This window comes from Pavona decussata, unplaced genomic scaffold (genome assembly GCF_977016875.1).
Source record: "Pavona decussata unplaced genomic scaffold, jaPavDecu1.1 SCAFFOLD_2644, whole genome shotgun sequence".
Lineage (NCBI taxonomy): Eukaryota > Metazoa > Cnidaria > Anthozoa > Scleractinia > Agariciidae > Pavona > Pavona decussata.
Window position 1 is genome coordinate 1 of NW_028146250.1, and position 20,449 is coordinate 20,449.

Genomic DNA, 20,449 nt, shown 5'->3' on the forward strand with positions numbered 1-20,449 from the left:
ACCTCAGTGTACGATTACCAAATTATACCGCAACTGTTGATGAGTGTCTCTAACCTCTAATGGAATCGGTCGGAAGTGAATGTAGCTTTCAAAACGTTAGGCTAAACGATTTTCGTTTCCAAAATAAGCTACGAATCAGTTTATTTCTTTCTCTCTATGGGGAGCAGGATCATGGCGCAGTACTGAGAGCAACTCGCTTCTCCCAATTAATAAATAATCAAAACCAATAAAGATAGGTTAAAATGATACAAAAATGTAAAGTTAATGACAAGACACGTCTTTTTCATGAAATTTCGAAAAAAAAAATTGCTGTGAAAATTGTGTTCGCTTGGAAACATCAAATGAGCTTATAAACTCCCGAGATCGTATATGCTCAATTTAATTCGTTTACTAAAACAGGGAGTAAAAATGTGAGACAGAGTTCGTGATTACATTTCTCACTAGAAACTAGAAACTGAAATGCTGCATGAGTCAAGGCACTTTAAATTTGATGAGTCTCTTGATCAGTTACAAAATGGATAGCCCTCAGACTCAGTATCATGTATCATTGACTGGCCTGTACTAAATAAAAACAAAACAATGTAAGTAGCCATTTTTTGTTCTTAAGATAAGAACCAAAATGTACAAGAATTTCGGCTCTATAATGAAAAGACTGTAGCCCTTACAATTCTCAATGGACCGAAACTGACAGCGTTATTTGAAGAAATGCTGCTCAATGTTAGTTATTCTCCGGATCATAAGAATGGAAAATCAGGCAGACATTAGCGGACTAGCTTATATCGATTGAAATCAAAATAAGCCATGTTTTATTCCATTAAGGAGGTGAAAGTCAAAATTGGCTTAGATTAGAAGGTAAAACTGGTCTGCCAAGCTTATTGATTTGAGGGAGGAGCTTAATGCATGAACCATGATGGCATGACTTGTGATTATCCTGCTTTGGTAATCGGTTCAGTCCTGTGTCTCAATTGACATCGTGCGCGAATCTGTTATGGCTTTAAACCAAATACAATGTGAAAATTGTTGATACACTGATTCTTTTAAATGTGTTCAAATATCAACGAATAGAAAGCTTAGAAATTTCTAAGCCCCTTTTTTTGCCCTAAATTTTGGTTTTGTCCTAATCATATGGGTCGATGGGAAACAAAGCAGTCGACTACTCGAGTAGAGCTGCCTCAGCAAAAGTTTGATTTCTATCGATAAAATTATAGTATGGGTTGTTATGTGTCTTTTACTTCTACACATCATCTGCCTCTCTTTCCGGTTTAGAACTTTTTAGCCAGCATCATTTCGGAAATCTACACAGTCCCACTTCAGTGGCATACTGAAAAGCAATTGTTGCTAAGATACGCTGGAAGTACACCAGAAATAGTACTTTGTTTTCGTTTTGTCTAATAAGGTAAAAAGAAAAAAAAAACACCGCTGTCTAGGCCTCGATTGTTAGGACAGAGGAGGATAATTTAGTATTTTGATCAAGGTATACTCGAGGAAAGAAATGGGTGTTAATGCTAAATTTTCTACTAACAATAGCTTTGATTTCTGAAATTTGAATTCAGTATTTGAGTGCTACTTCGCTCTGTGAAAATTCCTGAATACGTTATTTGACTAGCACAAGCAAGGCAGTCGTGTAGTATTCTTACAATCTGGCTATTATGAGCCGGCAGCGATCTCTCATCCAACGTTTTTTTAAACTGATTTTGACTAGCAATGAAATCGGAGCCAGAGAAAACCTTATAACAACCAAAAAAAAAAAAAAAAAACCGGGTGGAAAGCGGAGTCCTTAACTGGACGTCGACAGATTGGGAGTGTTAAGAATAAGAATGTTCCCATTTTCTTTCAATTGTGCTTATGTTTTCGTCTGGTATGATCTAGTGAAAACCAAGGGACGTATCGCTTCATTACCGTTTATAATCTATTAATTGTCACTACCACAGTAGCGCAAAGTACCACGAGCAGGGACACCATTAATGTAATAAACATAAAATGAAGTACAGTTCCTAACTATGATAGTAGTGGTCTCGAAACATTTGCAGTTGGGATAACTGCGAAACCTTTTTATAACTTTTACCATCCGCAACACTGGGATGACTTTCTTGCAACCAGCCGGGATGACGACTGTCACACCCATTCTTTGGTGGACATTTAGAAGCCATTCTTGTTCCTGCTGCCCCTTCAAATCGGTACCAACCACGACCAAGGCTCCTGTCACTTTGCCCACCACTACCTATGCACGCTACGTTTCTGTCAGCATTGCTAAGACTTGTGAACTTTTCACACTCTATTGGACAGTAAATAGATGATGTCAAGAGAGAGAGAGACAGAGAGAGACAGAGAGAGACAGAAAGAGACAGAGAGAATAACTGACTGAATGACTGATTGACTGACTGCACGATTAAAAGACTGATGAATGAACGGATGAATGAATGAATGAATAAATGAACGAACGACTTATTGACAGAATGAACGAATGAATGAATGAATACATGCATGCATGAATGAATGAATGAAAGAAAGAAATAATGAATGAGTTAATGAATGAATGAATGAATGAATGAATGAATGAATGAAAGAAATAATGAATGAATGAATGAATGAATGAATGAATGAATGAATGAATGAAAGAAATAATGAATGAATGAATGAATGAACGAATGAACGAATGAACGAATGAACGGATGAACGAATGAACGACCGAATGAATGAACGAATGAACGAATGAACGAATGAACGAATGAACGAATGAACGAATGAACGAATGAACGAATGAACACATGAACGAACGAATGAATGAATGACTGAATGAATGATTGAATGAATGAATGAATGAATGAATGAATGAATGAATGAATGAATGAATGAATGAATGAATGAATGAATGAATGAATGAATGAATGAATAAATGAATCGAACTATCGAACGGACGAACGAGCGTGCGAGAGAACGAACGAATTGATGGATGGCGGTCGCACGGATGGATGGATGGCTGGGTGTAAACAAGAGAAATGCATTCTAAGCTTGTGGGACATTACAGCAAGACTTTGGAAAATTAACATCTGATTTCCATGATAAGTATATATAATGCTTATCGAGCGTGCGAGCGAACGAACCAATGGACGGACGGACAGGCGAGCGGACGGATGCATGGATGAATGGATGTAAAGAAGAGAAATGCAATTTTCTTCTAAGCTTGTGGGACATTATAGCGTAACAATGAAAATATTTACAACTGATGTCCAAGATAAGTATCAAGAGCACTCCTCATCCCTCATAAAGAAGGCAGTAGGGGGCTGGACATGTAGTGGCTCGAGTGATTGTAATGGCCGTTGTGTTGGCCGTAGTTACTGACGCCCCGAGAAGGGAGGGGTTCTTTCCTGCAGAAATGACAGCGGTACTATTTGTACCTTGTAACGGTAAATTTGTTACTCGTAGGGTGCTAAAATCTAAAAAAAAGCACCAATTGAGTTGTCGTGGTACATTTTAGGTGCCTTTAAGGCTATATGCTCTGATAGGATAAGGATTCAAGGCAATATTTGCACAAAATCTTTAGGAGAAGAGATTGTTTGGAAGAGTCAGCTTTGTCAATATTGAAATTACCAGCGACAATTGATTTGTTGTCTTAGAATTGGTACCTCTTTTTAGACCTTGCCCACAGAAGTATATTATATTACCTTTTAGGGATGTTTTTTGAACTTTTTCGAAGAGCACTGCCATCACTTGTATGGGGAACCCTCCCTCCCTCCTCCCTCGGGAGGCATTTCTGCCACCACGTTGACTCAAATTGTGTTTATTCTTTATTAAAATATCAGACTTAATTAACCTGCCAACAAAATCCTGACAAGACCTTTCAACACCTCCAGGATTAAAAACCATACCGTGCTGAACTGAACGCTTCTAAGCTGGTTTACAAAAAGGCCCTAGTGACTGGCCCCAATGGAGTGAGGCCGAGCCAAGGAAAACATTCCGGGTCGAGGGGAACAAAAGTCACTGTTTCCATGAAAACAGTCGTTAAGCGATTTTCTAGATCTCTCAATTCATTTATACGCTAGGAATGATTAATTAACACTTGTCAACCTTTCCTATGCAGGAAATTGAGCTATGGTCAGTTTAGTTCTTCAAATGCTTTTTCTTAAACTTTGGTTTGTGAACTATTTCCAACCATTGTCAAGCAGAGCGGTGATAAGAATAATGAACATCAGCTAGCAGATATTTAAAAATTATTAATCATATCTACTTGACTAAAAAACTCACTAGTTCCGTAATAATATCCACTTTATATGATGTAAAGGAATTGTAGAGTCTTACCTTCAGGTATGCAGCTTTCCTTTCCATCCCCCACGTATCCACGATTACAAGAACAGTTGTATGATCCATCAGTGTTTGTGCAGTTAGCAAGGCTTGGGAGGCAGTCATGAAATCCTTCAGTGCATTCATCGATATCTAAAAAAATGTCAGCAAAGAGTCACTGATCACATTATTGCATGTGTTAATTTACACAAATGGTTTCTTTGATTTCTCAACGCCTATCCGAGGAAAGAAAATAAAAACCTGTCTCCTAGACTAAGCGAACTTAAATTTCAACAACACGATGCCCCATTTATACTGCCAGGTAGACAATAGTGACGTTGACAGAAACGCTGTCTACATGCATCTAAATCTAGATGAGCGAGTTGAGCTCTTGAGGCAAACATGTATACCGTATGCTTCAATTAAGGTTGTCTGATATTAAACCAACCGAAAAACACCTTCCCGGTTCGGTTGTAATTTCGTGACGACCGTGAAATTACAACTGAATTGTGAAGGTTTAAAGCTACCTATACTACCCTTTGGTGTTGTTGGGTAAGCTTGAGGCTTTAATATCTGACAACGTTAATTAAAATAGATGTATATTGTAATATCTAAAAATAAAAACATTCAAAAAACTACCTTTGCAGGTATTTCCAAAATGTCGATATCCAGCCGGACAGATGCATTCGTATGATCCTTCAGTGTTTGTACATGTGGCATTCAACGGGCAAGAAGAGCTCGCCAAGCATTCATCTATATCTGGAGGAGAAAGATTGATGACCACAGACAGCAATTTAATTATCATTCACTTTTGGAAGATATGGCTCCAATGAATGACTCTAACGGTCCATCTAAACGGTTAGCCTGTGGTTTTAAGGTTACTTATTTAGACCTAACCACTTTCTCATGACAATTAGCTAATTATACAGTGTCACCTATCTTTTTGTGTCGCTGCGAATAGCTAAAAGAAGTATTAGTGTTAATGGAATCGTCAAAATAATGGTTGGGTTTTGTTAACAGAAAGCCTACAAGTTCACAAAAACTACTGTTAATTATGTTTGGCTGTGGATGCCCAGCATGCAAGTGGATCGCAACTTGAAAAAAAAAAAGCCTGTTCTTCCTTGGACAAAAATCTTGTAATATTTTCGTTCCCGGTGTTGTAATAGCGATTTCATGTCACAAAACAGGTTCAAATATTTGAACAGTTTTTACTAAAATACAGCAAAATCTCCGTGACATTGTTTCTTTAAATGCAAACATATTAGGGGACGTTTAAATGTAAAAACTCGCACTCGTGCGAGTTTTATACCTGTATAACATTATGAGTTCATACCGTGTTTACATGAAAACTAGGACACTTCATGTCGACCGACGTGATTGTGACGCCATTATTATTGGGTTGCATACCGAAGAGTATGCATGCGCTACCTACATGTTCCAGACTCTTAGTGAGTGATTTCATCCTAGAGCGAACAGCCGCACCGTGTTGACATAACATCGGAATGAGTTTTTACACCGGAATGAAAATCTCGCTCCGGTACAGTTACCCGGATGAACTCACACTGGTATGACTCGCTCCGGTATGAGATTTTGTGCTTATATCATGTAAACGAATACAGAGTCACAAGAGTAAACTGGAGTGAACTCGAACCAGAATGAAAGAGTCGCGCTTGTATCATGCAAACACCCCCTTAGTTCAATCAACTGTTTACTTTAAGAATCGGCCACATCTTGTGATCCCTTTGCGTACACTTAATGCAGGCATTGTATTGTTTTGTATAGCCACGTGTTGAGGGGCCAGCGCGCTTGGTAACAGACGCGTGCTCGAGGCTACGGTTATAAACGTCGGTATCAGTGTTCTTTCTTTTAAAACTACGAAGTGCCTTTCTCAAGCGTGATTAGAAGGGAAATTACTTTCAGACAGTAATGTAAGCTATAGATAACGAAAAGTTATTCATACCTTGACACGAGTTTGGATCTCCGGTAAAACCAGGTTTGCAACTGCATTTGTACGATCCTTTGGTGTTTTCACAAATGGCATTCGTGTGGCAAAGGCCCAGATTCCCGTTCCATTCATCAACATCTGAAGAGATAAGATCTCGATGTACAGCTAGAATAATCAATGACATCGCTAATTCGAAAATGTTTCGTTCTCGCTCTGAAGCAAACACGACAGTGAAAAGAAACAACATAGTAACAACTGGAGTAAACCAGTTTATTTAAGTCGACTGTGCATTTTAGGGGGCCCCTGACACTGAACAAAGTTCACTGAATCTAGTAAACACAAGAACAGTACACTGAACAGCAGACGAAAAAAAATGCCGGTAGAACTGAACATCGTCGTAACTAAACATTTTGATTACTTAGCGATATGTGAAAGAGAAATACCAACATTAACTGAATAAAACATGATTGTTCAACACTTACTGAGACCTTTAAGTTGTCTTCCTGTCAGGTCCATTCGCTCCTCAGCAAAGTCACAAGCGATACCTTTCCATCGATCACCTGAATCGCTCATCCACTGACCGCGCGCACATCGCAAAGACGGCCTGAAAGTCAAAGTCCTCATCCTGTCACTAAAACAACAATAATAAACAAAATAATAGTGACATGTTGTCGCCGAAACGTCATGTTTTAATCTCGCTCCTTTCTTTTTATTTTGAAATAATGGCAACCACCTGACACAAGGTACCCCATGCACCGAAGGTCCCTTATGTAGGGGGGATGACTTTTGCACTCAGTACGATAACTTGTCGCTCACGACAAGACAGTGAGGGAGGTGAACTGTCGACCCCTAAGCCGAATATTAAGACAGCCCCTTTCGCCACTAGCGCTCACATCCAACTTCAAGACATAACGTACATCCATATATAACATGGACAGGTGTCTTCCACGTGGTACGTGTTGAGGTTTGCATTTCAGGAGCATGCGTACTGCTAAAACTCATATAACGAATAGATAAATACCTCGTTGTTTATTTCAACAAAATGATCAGGCAATGATCAAAAATATGAAAAGCTAGGGGGAAAAAACACACTTGTGATTAGTCTATAAAGTCACTTAACGACAAGGGAATCTTTTCACTATATTAATTTTGTTTAAAAAAAAAACGCTCAATGTTTGTGATTGTTCATTCTACCCAAGCCTTGGCATCCGTACAGATCGACGTTGTAGTTCATTTTTTTTTTTATCTCAGTTAACCCTTTAACCTCTAATATCAGAGACAAAATTCTCCTATCTTGTCCCGTTACTTTTCTTATAAAAGTACTGTGGAGAAGTTATTAAAATATCAAGAAAATTCACCTTGGGCGATCATATCCTTAATTCTCATAACTTTATGGGTTGAATAAGCATGGATATTACAAGGAGAAATTTGATGCTGATCACTGTTAGGGCTTAAAAGGTTAAGGTGGTCTTTCACCCAAAGAGTTAATTTGTTTGGTAAAAGTTTCCGGCAAAGTTCTTTTCTATTACTTTATAGGGATTCACGCCCTGGCATCAAAAATGAGTCTTTTCCAGTCACATGTCATACTAGTTAATGATTAACCAGCACGCTAAGTAAAAATAAGGGCTGTTGATTGCAAGAACGATATCTTACTAACGAGAAATAGCTTTTCTTTTAACTGAAATGGCCCAAAATTTGATTTCTCTGAACAATTCAACTTAAAATGAGAAAAAAACATCATTTTGACAACCACTCGTCATATAATTAGTTTTGACAAATGCGAGTATCTCGAGCGACGGGCTAAGCAAAATATCCACGCAATTCTAGAAAATAACAAAGGCATTCGCAGAAAGTCTGATTGTGTTGATTAGCTAGGTAAATTTACGGTATTTAACTGAAAGGAAGTTTTCTCGCAAAGAGGTGCGAAGATAACAAGACAAGTTAAGCGATTATTCTTGAAACGAACAAGTTCACAGCTAGAATAATCAATGACATCGCTAATTCGAAAATGTTTCGTTCTCGCTCTGAAGCAAACACGACAGTGAAAAGAAACAACATAGTAACAACTGGAGTAAACCAGTTTATTTAAGTCGACTGTGCATTTTAGGGGGCCCCTGACACTGAACAAAGTTCACTGAATCTAGTAAACACAAGAACAGTACACTGAACAGCAGACGAAAAAAAATGCCGGTAGAACTGAACATCGTCGTAACTAAACATTTTGATTACTTAGCGATATGTGAAAGAGAAATACCAACATTAACTGAATAAAACATGATTGTTCAACACTTACTGAGACCTTTAAGTTGTCTTCCTGTCAGGTCCATTCGCTCCTCAGCAAAGTCACAAGCGATACCTTTCCATCGATCACCTGAATCGCTCATCCACTGACCGCGCGCACATCGCAAAGACGGCCTGAAAGTCAAAGTCCTCATCCTGTCACTAAAACAACAATAATAAACAAAATAATAGTGACATGTTGTCGCCGAAACGTCATGTTTTAATCTCGCTCCTTTCTTTTTATTTTGAAATAATGGCAACCACCTGACACAAGGTACCCCATGCACCGAAGGTCCCTTATGTAGGGGGGATGACTTTTGCACTCAGTACGATAACTTGTCGCTCACGACAAGACAGTGAGGGAGGTGAACTGTCGACCCCTAAGCCGAATATTAAGACAGCCCCTTTCGCCACTAGCGCTCACATCCAACTTCAAGACATAACGTACATCCATATATAACATGGACAGGTGTCTTCCACGTGGTACGTGTTGAGGTTTGCATTTCAGGAGCATGCGTACTGCTAAAACTCATATAACGAATAGATAAATACCTCGTTGTTTATTTCAACAAAATGATCAGGCAATGATCAAAAATATGAAAAGCTAGGGGGAAAAAACACACTTGTGATTAGTCTATAAAGTCACTTAACGACAAGGGAATCTTTTCACTATATTAATTTTGTTTAAAAAAAAAACGCTCAATGTTTGTGATTGTTCATTCTACCCAAGCCTTGGCATCCGTACAGATCGACGTTGTAGTTCATTTTTTTTTTTATCTCAGTTAACCCTTTAACCTCTAATATCAGAGACAAAATTCTCCTATCTTGTCCCGTTACTTTTCTTATAAAAGTACTGTGGAGAAGTTATTAAAATATCAAGAAAATTCACCTTGGGCGATCATATCCTTAATTCTCATAACTTTATGGGTTGAATAAGCATGGATATTACAAGGAGAAATTTGATGCTGATCACTGTTAGGGCTTAAAAGGTTAAGGTGGTCTTTCACCCAAAGAGTTAATTTGTTTGGTAAAAGTTTCCGGCAAAGTTCTTTTCTATTACTTTATAGGGATTCACGCCCTGGCATCAAAAATGAGTCTTTTCCAGTCACATGTCATACTAGTTAATGATTAACCAGCACGCTAAGTAAAAATAAGGGCTGTTGATTGCAAGAACGATATCTTACTAACGAGAAATAGCTTTTCTTTTAACTGAAATGGCCCAAAATTTGATTTCTCTGAACAATTCAACTTAAAATGAGAAAAAAACATCATTTTGACAACCACTCGTCATATAATTAGTTTTGACAAATGCGAGTATCTCGAGCGACGGGCTAAGCAAAATATCCACGCAATTCTAGAAAATAACAAAGGCATTCGCAGAAAGTCTGATTGTGTTGATTAGCTAGGTAAATTTACGGTATTTAACTGAAAGGAAGTTTTCTCGCAAAGAGGTGCGAAGATAACAAGACAAGTTAAGCGATTATTCTTGAAACGAACAAGTTCACAGCTAGAATAATCAATGACATCGCTAATTCGAAAATGTTTCGTTCTCGCTCTGAAGCAAACACGACAGTGAAAAGAAACAACATAGTAACAACTGGAGTAAACCAGTTTATTTAAGTCGACTGTGCATTTTAGGGGGCCCCTGACACTGAACAAAGTTCACTGAATCTAGTAAACACAAGAACAGTACACTGAACAGCAGACGAAAAAAAATGCCGGTAGAACTGAACATCGTCGTAACTAAACATTTTGATTACTTAGCGATATGTGAAAGAGAAATACCAACATTAACTGAATAAAACATGATTGTTCAACACTTACTGAGACCTTTAAGTTGTCTTCCTGTCAGGTCCATTCGCTCCTCAGCAAAGTCACAAGCGATACCTTTCCATCGATCACCTGAATCGCTCATCCACTGACCGCGCGCACATCGCAAAGACGGCCTGAAAGTCAAAGTCCTCATCCTGTCACTAAAACAACAATAATAAACAAAATAATAGTGACATGTTGTCGCCGAAACGTCATGTTTTAATCTCGCTCCTTTCTTTTTATTTTGAAATAATGGCAACCACCTGACACAAGGTACCCCATGCACCGAAGGTCCCTTATGTAGGGGGGATGACTTTTGCACTCAGTACGATAACTTGTCGCTCACGACAAGACAGTGAGGGAGGTGAACTGTCGACCCCTAAGCCGAATATTAAGACAGCCCCTTTCGCCACTAGCGCTCACATCCAACTTCAAGACATAACGTACATCCATATATAACATGGACAGGTGTCTTCCACGTGGTACGTGTTGAGGTTTGCATTTCAGGAGCATGCGTACTGCTAAAACTCATATAACGAATAGATAAATACCTCGTTGTTTATTTCAACAAAATGATCAGGCAATGATCAAAAATATGAAAAGCTAGGGGGAAAAAACACACTTGTGATTAGTCTATAAAGTCACTTAACGACAAGGGAATCTTTTCACTATATTAATTTTGTTTAAAAAAAAAACGCTCAATGTTTGTGATTGTTCATTCTACCCAAGCCTTGGCATCCGTACAGATCGACGTTGTAGTTCATTTTTTTTTTTATCTCAGTTAACCCTTTAACCTCTAATATCAGAGACAAAATTCTCCTATCTTGTCCCGTTACTTTTCTTATAAAAGTACTGTGGAGAAGTTATTAAAATATCAAGAAAATTCACCTTGGGCGATCATATCCTTAATTCTCATAACTTTATGGGTTGAATAAGCATGGATATTACAAGGAGAAATTTGATGCTGATCACTGTTAGGGCTTAAAAGGTTAAGGTGGTCTTTCACCCAAAGAGTTAATTTGTTTGGTAAAAGTTTCCGGCAAAGTTCTTTTCTATTACTTTATAGGGATTCACGCCCTGGCATCAAAAATGAGTCTTTTCCAGTCACATGTCATACTAGTTAATGATTAACCAGCACGCTAAGTAAAAATAAGGGCTGTTGATTGCAAGAACGATATCTTACTAACGAGAAATAGCTTTTCTTTTAACTGAAATGGCCCAAAATTTGATTTCTCTGAACAATTCAACTTAAAATGAGAAAAAAACATCATTTTGACAACCACTCGTCATATAATTAGTTTTGACAAATGCGAGTATCTCGAGCGACGGGCTAAGCAAAATATCCACGCAATTCTAGAAAATAACAAAGGCATTCGCAGAAAGTCTGATTGTGTTGATTAGCTAGGTAAATTTACGGTATTTAACTGAAAGGAAGTTTTCTCGCAAAGAGGTGCGAAGATAACAAGACAAGTTAAGCGATTATTCTTGAAACGAACAAGTTCACAGCTAGAATAATCAATGACATCGCTAATTCGAAAATGTTTCGTTCTCGCTCTGAAGCAAACACGACAGTGAAAAGAAACAACATAGTAACAACTGGAGTAAACCAGTTTATTTAAGTCGACTGTGCATTTTAGGGGGCCCCTGACACTGAACAAAGTTCACTGAATCTAGTAAACACAAGAACAGTACACTGAACAGCAGACGAAAAAAAATGCCGGTAGAACTGAACATCGTCGTAACTAAACATTTTGATTACTTAGCGATATGTGAAAGAGAAATACCAACATTAACTGAATAAAACATGATTGTTCAACACTTACTGAGACCTTTAAGTTGTCTTCCTGTCAGGTCCATTCGCTCCTCAGCAAAGTCACAAGCGATACCTTTCCATCGATCACCTGAATCGCTCATCCACTGACCGCGCGCACATCGCAAAGACGGCCTGAAAGTCAAAGTCCTCATCCTGTCACTAAAACAACAATAATAAACAAAATAATAGTGACATGTTGTCGCCGAAACGTCATGTTTTAATCTCGCTCCTTTCTTTTTATTTTGAAATAATGGCAACCACCTGACACAAGGTACCCCATGCACCGAAGGTCCCTTATGTAGGGGGGATGACTTTTGCACTCAGTACGATAACTTGTCGCTCACGACAAGACAGTGAGGGAGGTGAACTGTCGACCCCTAAGCCGAATATTAAGACAGCCCCTTTCGCCACTAGCGCTCACATCCAACTTCAAGACATAACGTACATCCATATATAACATGGACAGGTGTCTTCCACGTGGTACGTGTTGAGGTTTGCATTTCAGGAGCATGCGTACTGCTAAAACTCATATAACGAATAGATAAATACCTCGTTGTTTATTTCAACAAAATGATCAGGCAATGATCAAAAATATGAAAAGCTAGGGGGAAAAAACACACTTGTGATTAGTCTATAAAGTCACTTAACGACAAGGGAATCTTTTCACTATATTAATTTTGTTTAAAAAAAAAACGCTCAATGTTTGTGATTGTTCATTCTACCCAAGCCTTGGCATCCGTACAGATCGACGTTGTAGTTCATTTTTTTTTTTATCTCAGTTAACCCTTTAACCTCTAATATCAGAGACAAAATTCTCCTATCTTGTCCCGTTACTTTTCTTATAAAAGTACTGTGGAGAAGTTATTAAAATATCAAGAAAATTCACCTTGGGCGATCATATCCTTAATTCTCATAACTTTATGGGTTGAATAAGCATGGATATTACAAGGAGAAATTTGATGCTGATCACTGTTAGGGCTTAAAAGGTTAAGGTGGTCTTTCACCCAAAGAGTTAATTTGTTTGGTAAAAGTTTCCGGCAAAGTTCTTTTCTATTACTTTATAGGGATTCACGCCCTGGCATCAAAAATGAGTCTTTTCCAGTCACATGTCATACTAGTTAATGATTAACCAGCACGCTAAGTAAAAATAAGGGCTGTTGATTGCAAGAACGATATCTTACTAACGAGAAATAGCTTTTCTTTTAACTGAAATGGCCCAAAATTTGATTTCTCTGAACAATTCAACTTAAAATGAGAAAAAAACATCATTTTGACAACCACTCGTCATATAATTAGTTTTGACAAATGCGAGTATCTCGAGCGACGGGCTAAGCAAAATATCCACGCAATTCTAGAAAATAACAAAGGCATTCGCAGAAAGTCTGATTGTGTTGATTAGCTAGGTAAATTTACGGTATTTAACTGAAAGGAAGTTTTCTCGCAAAGAGGTGCGAAGATAACAAGACAAGTTAAGCGATTATTCTTGAAACGAACAAGTTCACAGCTAGAATAATCAATGACATCGCTAATTCGAAAATGTTTCGTTCTCGCTCTGAAGCAAACACGACAGTGAAAAGAAACAACATAGTAACAACTGGAGTAAACCAGTTTATTTAAGTCGACTGTGCATTTTAGGGGGCCCCTGACACTGAACAAAGTTCACTGAATCTAGTAAACACAAGAACAGTACACTGAACAGCAGACGAAAAAAAATGCCGGTAGAACTGAACATCGTCGTAACTAAACATTTTGATTACTTAGCGATATGTGAAAGAGAAATACCAACATTAACTGAATAAAACATGATTGTTCAACACTTACTGAGACCTTTAAGTTGTCTTCCTGTCAGGTCCATTCGCTCCTCAGCAAAGTCACAAGCGATACCTTTCCATCGATCACCTGAATCGCTCATCCACTGACCGCGCGCACATCGCAAAGACGGCCTGAAAGTCAAAGTCCTCATCCTGTCACTAAAACAACAATAATAAACAAAATAATAGTGACATGTTGTCGCCGAAACGTCATGTTTTAATCTCGCTCCTTTCTTTTTATTTTGAAATAATGGCAACCACCTGACACAAGGTACCCCATGCACCGAAGGTCCCTTATGTAGGGGGGATGACTTTTGCACTCAGTACGATAACTTGTCGCTCACGACAAGACAGTGAGGGAGGTGAACTGTCGACCCCTAAGCCGAATATTAAGACAGCCCCTTTCGCCACTAGCGCTCACATCCAACTTCAAGACATAACGTACATCCATATATAACATGGACAGGTGTCTTCCACGTGGTACGTGTTGAGGTTTGCATTTCAGGAGCATGCGTACTGCCAAAACTCATATAACGAATAGATAAATACCTCGTTGTTTATTTCAACAAAATGATCAGGCAATGATCAAAAATATGAAAAGCTAGGGGGAAAAAACACACTTGTGATTAGTCTATAAAGTCACTTAACGACAAGGGAATCTTTTCACTATATTAATTTTGTTTAAAAAAAAAACGCTCAATGTTTGTGATTGTTCATTCTACCCAAGCCTTGGCATCCGTACAGATCGACGTTGTAGTTCATTTTTTTTTTTATCTCAGTTAACCCTTTAACCTCTAATATCAGAGACAAAATTCTCCTATCTTGTCCCGTTACTTTTCTTATAAAAGTACTGTGGAGAAGTTATTAAAATATCAAGAAAATTCACCTTGGGCGATCATATCCTTAATTCTCATAACTTTATGGGTTGAATAAGCATGGATATTACAAGGAGAAATTTGATGCTGATCACTGTTAGGGCTTAAAAGGTTAAGGTGGTCTTTCACCCAAAGAGTTAATTTGTTTGGTAAAAGTTTCCGGCAAAGTTCTTTTCTATTACTTTATAGGGATTCACGCCCTGGCATCAAAAATGAGTCTTTTCCAGTCACATGTCATACTAGTTAATGATTAACCAGCACGCTAAGTAAAAATAAGGGCTGTTGATTGCAAGAACGATATCTTACTAACGAGAAATAGCTTTTCTTTTAACTGAAATGGCCCAAAATTTGATTTCTCTGAACAATTCAACTTAAAATGAGAAAAAAACATCATTTTGACAACCACTCGTCATATAATTAGTTTTGACAAATGCGAGTATCTCGAGCGACGGGCTAAGCAAAATATCCACGCAATTCTAGAAAATAACAAAGGCATTCGCAGAAAGTCTGATTGTGTTGATTAGCTAGGTAAATTTACGGTATTTAACTGAAAGGAAGTTTTCTCGCAAAGAGGTGCGAAGATAACAAGACAAGTTAAGCGATTATTCTTGAAACGAACAAGTTCACAGCTAGAATAATCAATGACATCGCTAATTCGAAAATGTTTCGTTCTCGCTCTGAAGCAAACACGACAGTGAAAAGAAACAACATAGTAACAACTGGAGTAAACCAGTTTATTTAAGTCGACTGTGCATTTTAGGGGGCCCCTGACACTGAACAAAGTTCACTGAATCTAGTAAACACAAGAACAGTACACTGAACAGCAGACGAAAAAAAATGCCGGTAGAACTGAACATCGTCGTAACTAAACATTTTGATTACTTAGCGATATGTGAAAGAGAAATACCAACATTAACTGAATAAAACATGATTGTTCAACACTTACTGAGACCTTTAAGTTGTCTTCCTGTCAGGTCCATTCGCTCCTCAGCAAAGTCACAAGCGATACCTTTCCATCGATCACCTGAATCGCTCATCCACTGACCGCGCGCACATCGCAAAGACGGCCTGAAAGTCAAAGTCCTCATCCTGTCACTAAAACAACAATAATAAACAAAATAATAGTGACATGTTGTCGCCGAAACGTCATGTTTTAATCTCGCTCCTTTCTTTTTATTTTGAAATAATGGCAACCACCTGACACAAGGTACCCCATGCACCGAAGGTCCCTTATGTAGGGGGGATGACTTTTGCACTCAGTACGATAACTTGTCGCTCACGACAAGACAGTGAGGGAGGTGAACTGTCGACCCCTAAGCCGAATATTAAGACAGCCCCTTTCGCCACTAGCGCTCACATCCAACTTCAAGACATAACGTACATCCATATATAACATGGACAGGTGTCTTCCACGTGGTACGTGTTGAGGTTTGCATTTCAGGAGCATGCGTACTGCTAAAACTCATATAACGAATAGATAAATACCTCGTTGTTTATTTCAACAAAATGATCAGGCAATGATCAAAAATATGAAAAGCTAGGGGGAAAAAACACACTTGTGATTAGTCTATAAAGTCACTTAACGACAAGGGAATCTTTTCACTATATTAATTTTGTTTAAAAAAAAAACGCTCAATGTTTGTGATTGTTCATTCTACCCAAGCCTTGGCATCCGTACAGATCGACGTTGTAGTTCATTTTTTTTTTTATCTCAGTTAACCCTTTAACCTCTAATATCAGAGACAAAATTCTCCTATCTTGTCCCGTTACTTTTCTTATAAAAGTACTGTGGAGAAGTTATTAAAATATCAAGAAAATTCACCTTGGGCGATCATATCCTTAATTCTCATAACTTTATGGGTTGAATAAGCATGGATATTACAAGGAGAAATTTGATGCTGATCACTGTTAGGGCTTAAAAGGTTAAGGTGGTCTTTCACCCAAAGAGTTAATTTGTTTGGTAAAAGTTTCCGGCAAAGTTCTTTTCTATTACTTTATAGGGATTCACGCCCTGGCATCAAAAATGAGTCTTTTCCAGTCACATGTCATACTAGTTAATGATTAACCAGCACGCTAAGTAAAAATAAGGGCTGTTGATTGCAAGAACGATATCTTACTAACGAGAAATAGCTTTTCTTTTAACTGAAATGGCCCAAAATTTGATTTCTCTGAACAATTCAACTTAAAATGAGAAAAAAACATCATTTTGACAACCACTCGTCATATAATTAGTTTTGACAAATGCGAGTATCTCGAGCGACGGGCTAAGCAAAATATCCACGCAATTCTAGAAAATAACAAAGGCATTCGCAGAAAGTCTGATTGTGTTGATTAGCTAGGTAAATTTACGGTATTTAACTGAAAGGAAGTTTTCTCGCAAAGAGGTGCGAAGATAACAAGACAAGTTAAGCGATTATTCTTGAAACGAACAAGTTCACAGCTAGAATAATCAATGACATCGCTAATTCGAAAATGTTTCGTTCTCGCTCTGAAGCAAACACGACAGTGAAAAGAAACAACATAGTAACAACTGGAGTAAACCAGTTTATTTAAGTCGACTGTGCATTTTAGGGGGCCCCTGACACTGAACAAAGTTCACTGAATCTAGTAAACACAAGAACAGTACACTGAACAGCAGACGAAAAAAAATGCCGGTAGAACTGAACATCGTCGTAACTAAACATTTTGATTACTTAGCGATATGTGAAAGAGAAATACCAACATTAACTGAATAAAACATGATTGTTCAACACTTACTGAGACCTTTAAGTTGTCTTCCTGTCAGGTCCATTCGCTCCTCAGCAAAGTCACAAGCGATACCTTTCCATCGATCACCTGAATCGCTCATCCACTGACCGCGCGCACATCGCAAAGACGGCCTGAAAGTCAAAGTCCTCATCCTGTCACTAAAACAACAATAATAAACAAAATAATAGTGACATGTTGTCGCCGAAACGTCATGTTTTAATCTCGCTCCTTTCTTTTTATTTTGAAATAATGGCAACCACCTGACACAAGGTACCCCATGCACCGAAGGTCCCTTATGTAGGGGGGATGACTTTTGCACTCAGTACGATAACTTGTCGCTCACGACAAGACAGTGAGGGAGGTGAACTGTCGACCCCTAAGCCGAATATTAAGACAGCCCCTTTCGCCACTAGCGCTCACATCCAACTTCAAGACATAACGTACATCCATATATAACATGGACAGGTGTCTTCCACGTGGTACGTGTTGAGGTTTGCATTTCAGGAGCATGCGTACTGCTAAAACTCATATAACGAATAGATAAATACCTCGTTGTTTATTTCAACAAAATGATCAGGCAATGATCAAAAATATGAAAAGCTAGGGGGAAAAAACACACTTGTGATTAGTCTATAAAGTCACTTAACGACAAGGGAATCTTTTCACTATATTAATTTTGTTTAAAAAAAAAACGCTCAATGTTTGTGATTGTTCATTCTACCCAAGCCTTGGCATCCGTACAGATCGACGTTGTAGTTCATTTTTTTTTTTATCTCAGTTAACCCTTTAACCTCTAATATCAGAGACAAAATTCTCCTATCTTGTCCCGTTACTTTTCTTATAAAAGTACTGTGGAGAAGTTATTAAAATATCAAGAAAATTCACCTTGGGCGATCATATCCTTAATTCTCATAACTTTATGGGTTGAATAAGCATGGATATTACAAGGAGAAATTTGATGCTGATCACTGTTAGGGCTTAAAAGGTTAAGGTGGTCTTTCACCCAAAGAGTTAATTTGTTTGGTAAAAGTTTCCGGCAAAGTTCTTTTCTATTACTTTATAGGGATTCACGCCCTGGCATCAAAAATGAGTCTTTTCCAGTCACATGTCATACTAGTTAATGATTAACCAGCACGCTAAGTAAAAATAAGGGCTGTTGATTGCAAGAACGATATCTTACTAACGAGAAATAGCTTTTCTTTTAACTGAAATGGCCCAAAATTTGATTTCTCTGAACAATTCAACTTAAAATGAGAAAAAAACATCATTTTGACAACCACTCGTCATATAATTAGTTTTGACAAATGCGAGTATCTCGAGCGACGGGCTAAGCAAAATATCCACGCAATTCTAGAAAATAACAAAGGCATTCGCAGAAAGTCTGATTGTGTTGATTAGCTAGGTAAATTTACGGTATTTAACTGAAAGGAAGTTTTCTCGCAAAGAGGTGCGAAGATAACAAGACAAGTTAAGCGATTATTCTTGAAACGAACAAGTTCACAGCTAGAATAATCAATGACATCGCTAATTCGAAAATGTTTCGTTCTCGCTCTGAAGCAAACACGACAGTGAAAAGAAACAACATAGTAACAACTGGAGTAAACCAGTTTATTTAAGTCGACTGTGCATTTTAGGGGGCCCCTGACACTGAACAAAGTTCACTGAATCTAGTAAACACAAGAACAGTACACTGAACAGCAGACGAAAAAAAATGCCGGTAGAACTGAACATCGTCGTAACTAAACATTTTGATTACTTAGCGATATGTGAAAGAGAAATACCAACATTAACTGAATAAAACATGATTGTTCAACACTTACTGAGACCTTTAAGTTGTCTTCCTGTCAGGTCCATTCGCTCCTCAGCAAAGTCACAAGCGATACCTTTCCATCGATCACCTGAATCGCTCATCCACTGACCGCGCGCACATCGCAAAGACGGCCTGAAAGTCAAAGTCCTCATCCTGTCACTAAAACAACAATAATAAACAAAATAATAGTGACATGTTGTCGCCGAAACGTCATGTTTTAATCTCGCTCCTTTCTTTTTATTTTGAAATAATGGCAACCACCTGACACAAGGTACCCCATGCACCGAAGGTCCCTTATGTAGGGGGGATGACTTTTGCACTCAGTACGATAACTTGTCGCTCACGACAAGACAGTGAGGGAGGTGAACTGTCGACCCCTAAGCCGAATATTAAGACAGCCCCTTTCGCCACTAGCGCTCACATCCAACTTCAAGACATAACGTACATCCATATATAACATGGACAGGTGTCTTCCACGTGGTACGTGTTGAGGTTTGCATTTCAGGAGCATGCGTACTGCTAAAACTCATATAACGAATAGATAAATACCTCGTTGTTTATTTCAACAAAATGATCAGGCAATGATCAAAAATATGAAAAGCTAGGGGGAAAAAACACACTTGTGATTAGTCTATAAAGTCACTTAACGACAAGGGAATCTTTTCACTATATTAATTTTGTTTAAAAAAAAAACGCTCAATGTTTGTGATTGTTCATTCTACCCAAGCCTTGGCATCCGTACAGATCGACGTTGTAGTTCATTTTTTTTTTTATCTCAGTTAACCCTTTAACCTCTAATATCAGAGACAAAATTCTCCTATCTTGTCCCGTTACTTTTCTTATAAAAGTACTGTGGAGAAGTTATTAAAATATCAAGAAAATTCACCTTGGGCGATCATATCCTTAATTCTCATAACTTTATGGGTTGAATAAGCATGGATATTACAAGGAGAAATTTGATGCTGATCACTGTTAGGGCTTAAAAGGTTAAGGTGGTCTTTCACCCAAAGAGTTAATTTGTTTGGTAAAAGTTTCCGGCAAAGTTCTTTTCTATTACTTTATAGGGATTCACGC

The 20,449-nt window shown here is 38.1% G+C and overlaps 1 protein-coding gene across 2 annotated transcripts; it reads right to left on the reverse strand.

Annotated features, from left to right (window-relative positions):
* Positions 1-4,121: 4,121 nt before the first annotated feature.
* On the reverse strand, positions 4,122-6,348 carry LOC146447196 (transmembrane cell adhesion receptor mua-3-like). 2 transcript variants are annotated; one of them, XR_014862063.1, is made up of 3 exons: positions 6,242-6,348; positions 4,921-5,040; positions 4,122-4,434 (listed from the first exon to the last, which is right to left on the reverse strand). XR_014862063.1 is itself a non-coding variant. In XM_085102811.1 (2 exons), exons 1-2 carry the CDS (start codon positions 5,084-5,086, stop codon positions 4,268-4,270), a joined length of 333 nt encoding a protein of 110 aa, XP_084958937.1. In that variant the 5' UTR covers positions 5,087-5,808; the 3' UTR covers positions 4,122-4,267. The 2 variants fall into 2 exon arrangements, 1 of the variants encoding a protein (XP_084958937.1); XM_085102811.1 differs by lacking the exon at positions 6,242-6,348 and having other exon boundaries at positions 4,921-5,808.
* Between the last annotated feature and the right edge of the window lie 14,101 nt (positions 6,349-20,449).

Excerpts from the sequence above, each read along its gene's own strand:
- LOC146447196 (XM_085102811.1), bottom strand. The coding sequence starts at position 5,086 with ATGATAATTAAATTGCTGTCTGTGGTCATCAATCTTTCTCCTCCAGAT. Across the intron at positions 4,435-4,920 it reads TTTTGGAAATACCTGCAAAG|ATATCGATGAATGCACTGAA; the intron begins GTAGTTTTTTGA and ends ACATTTTTTTAG.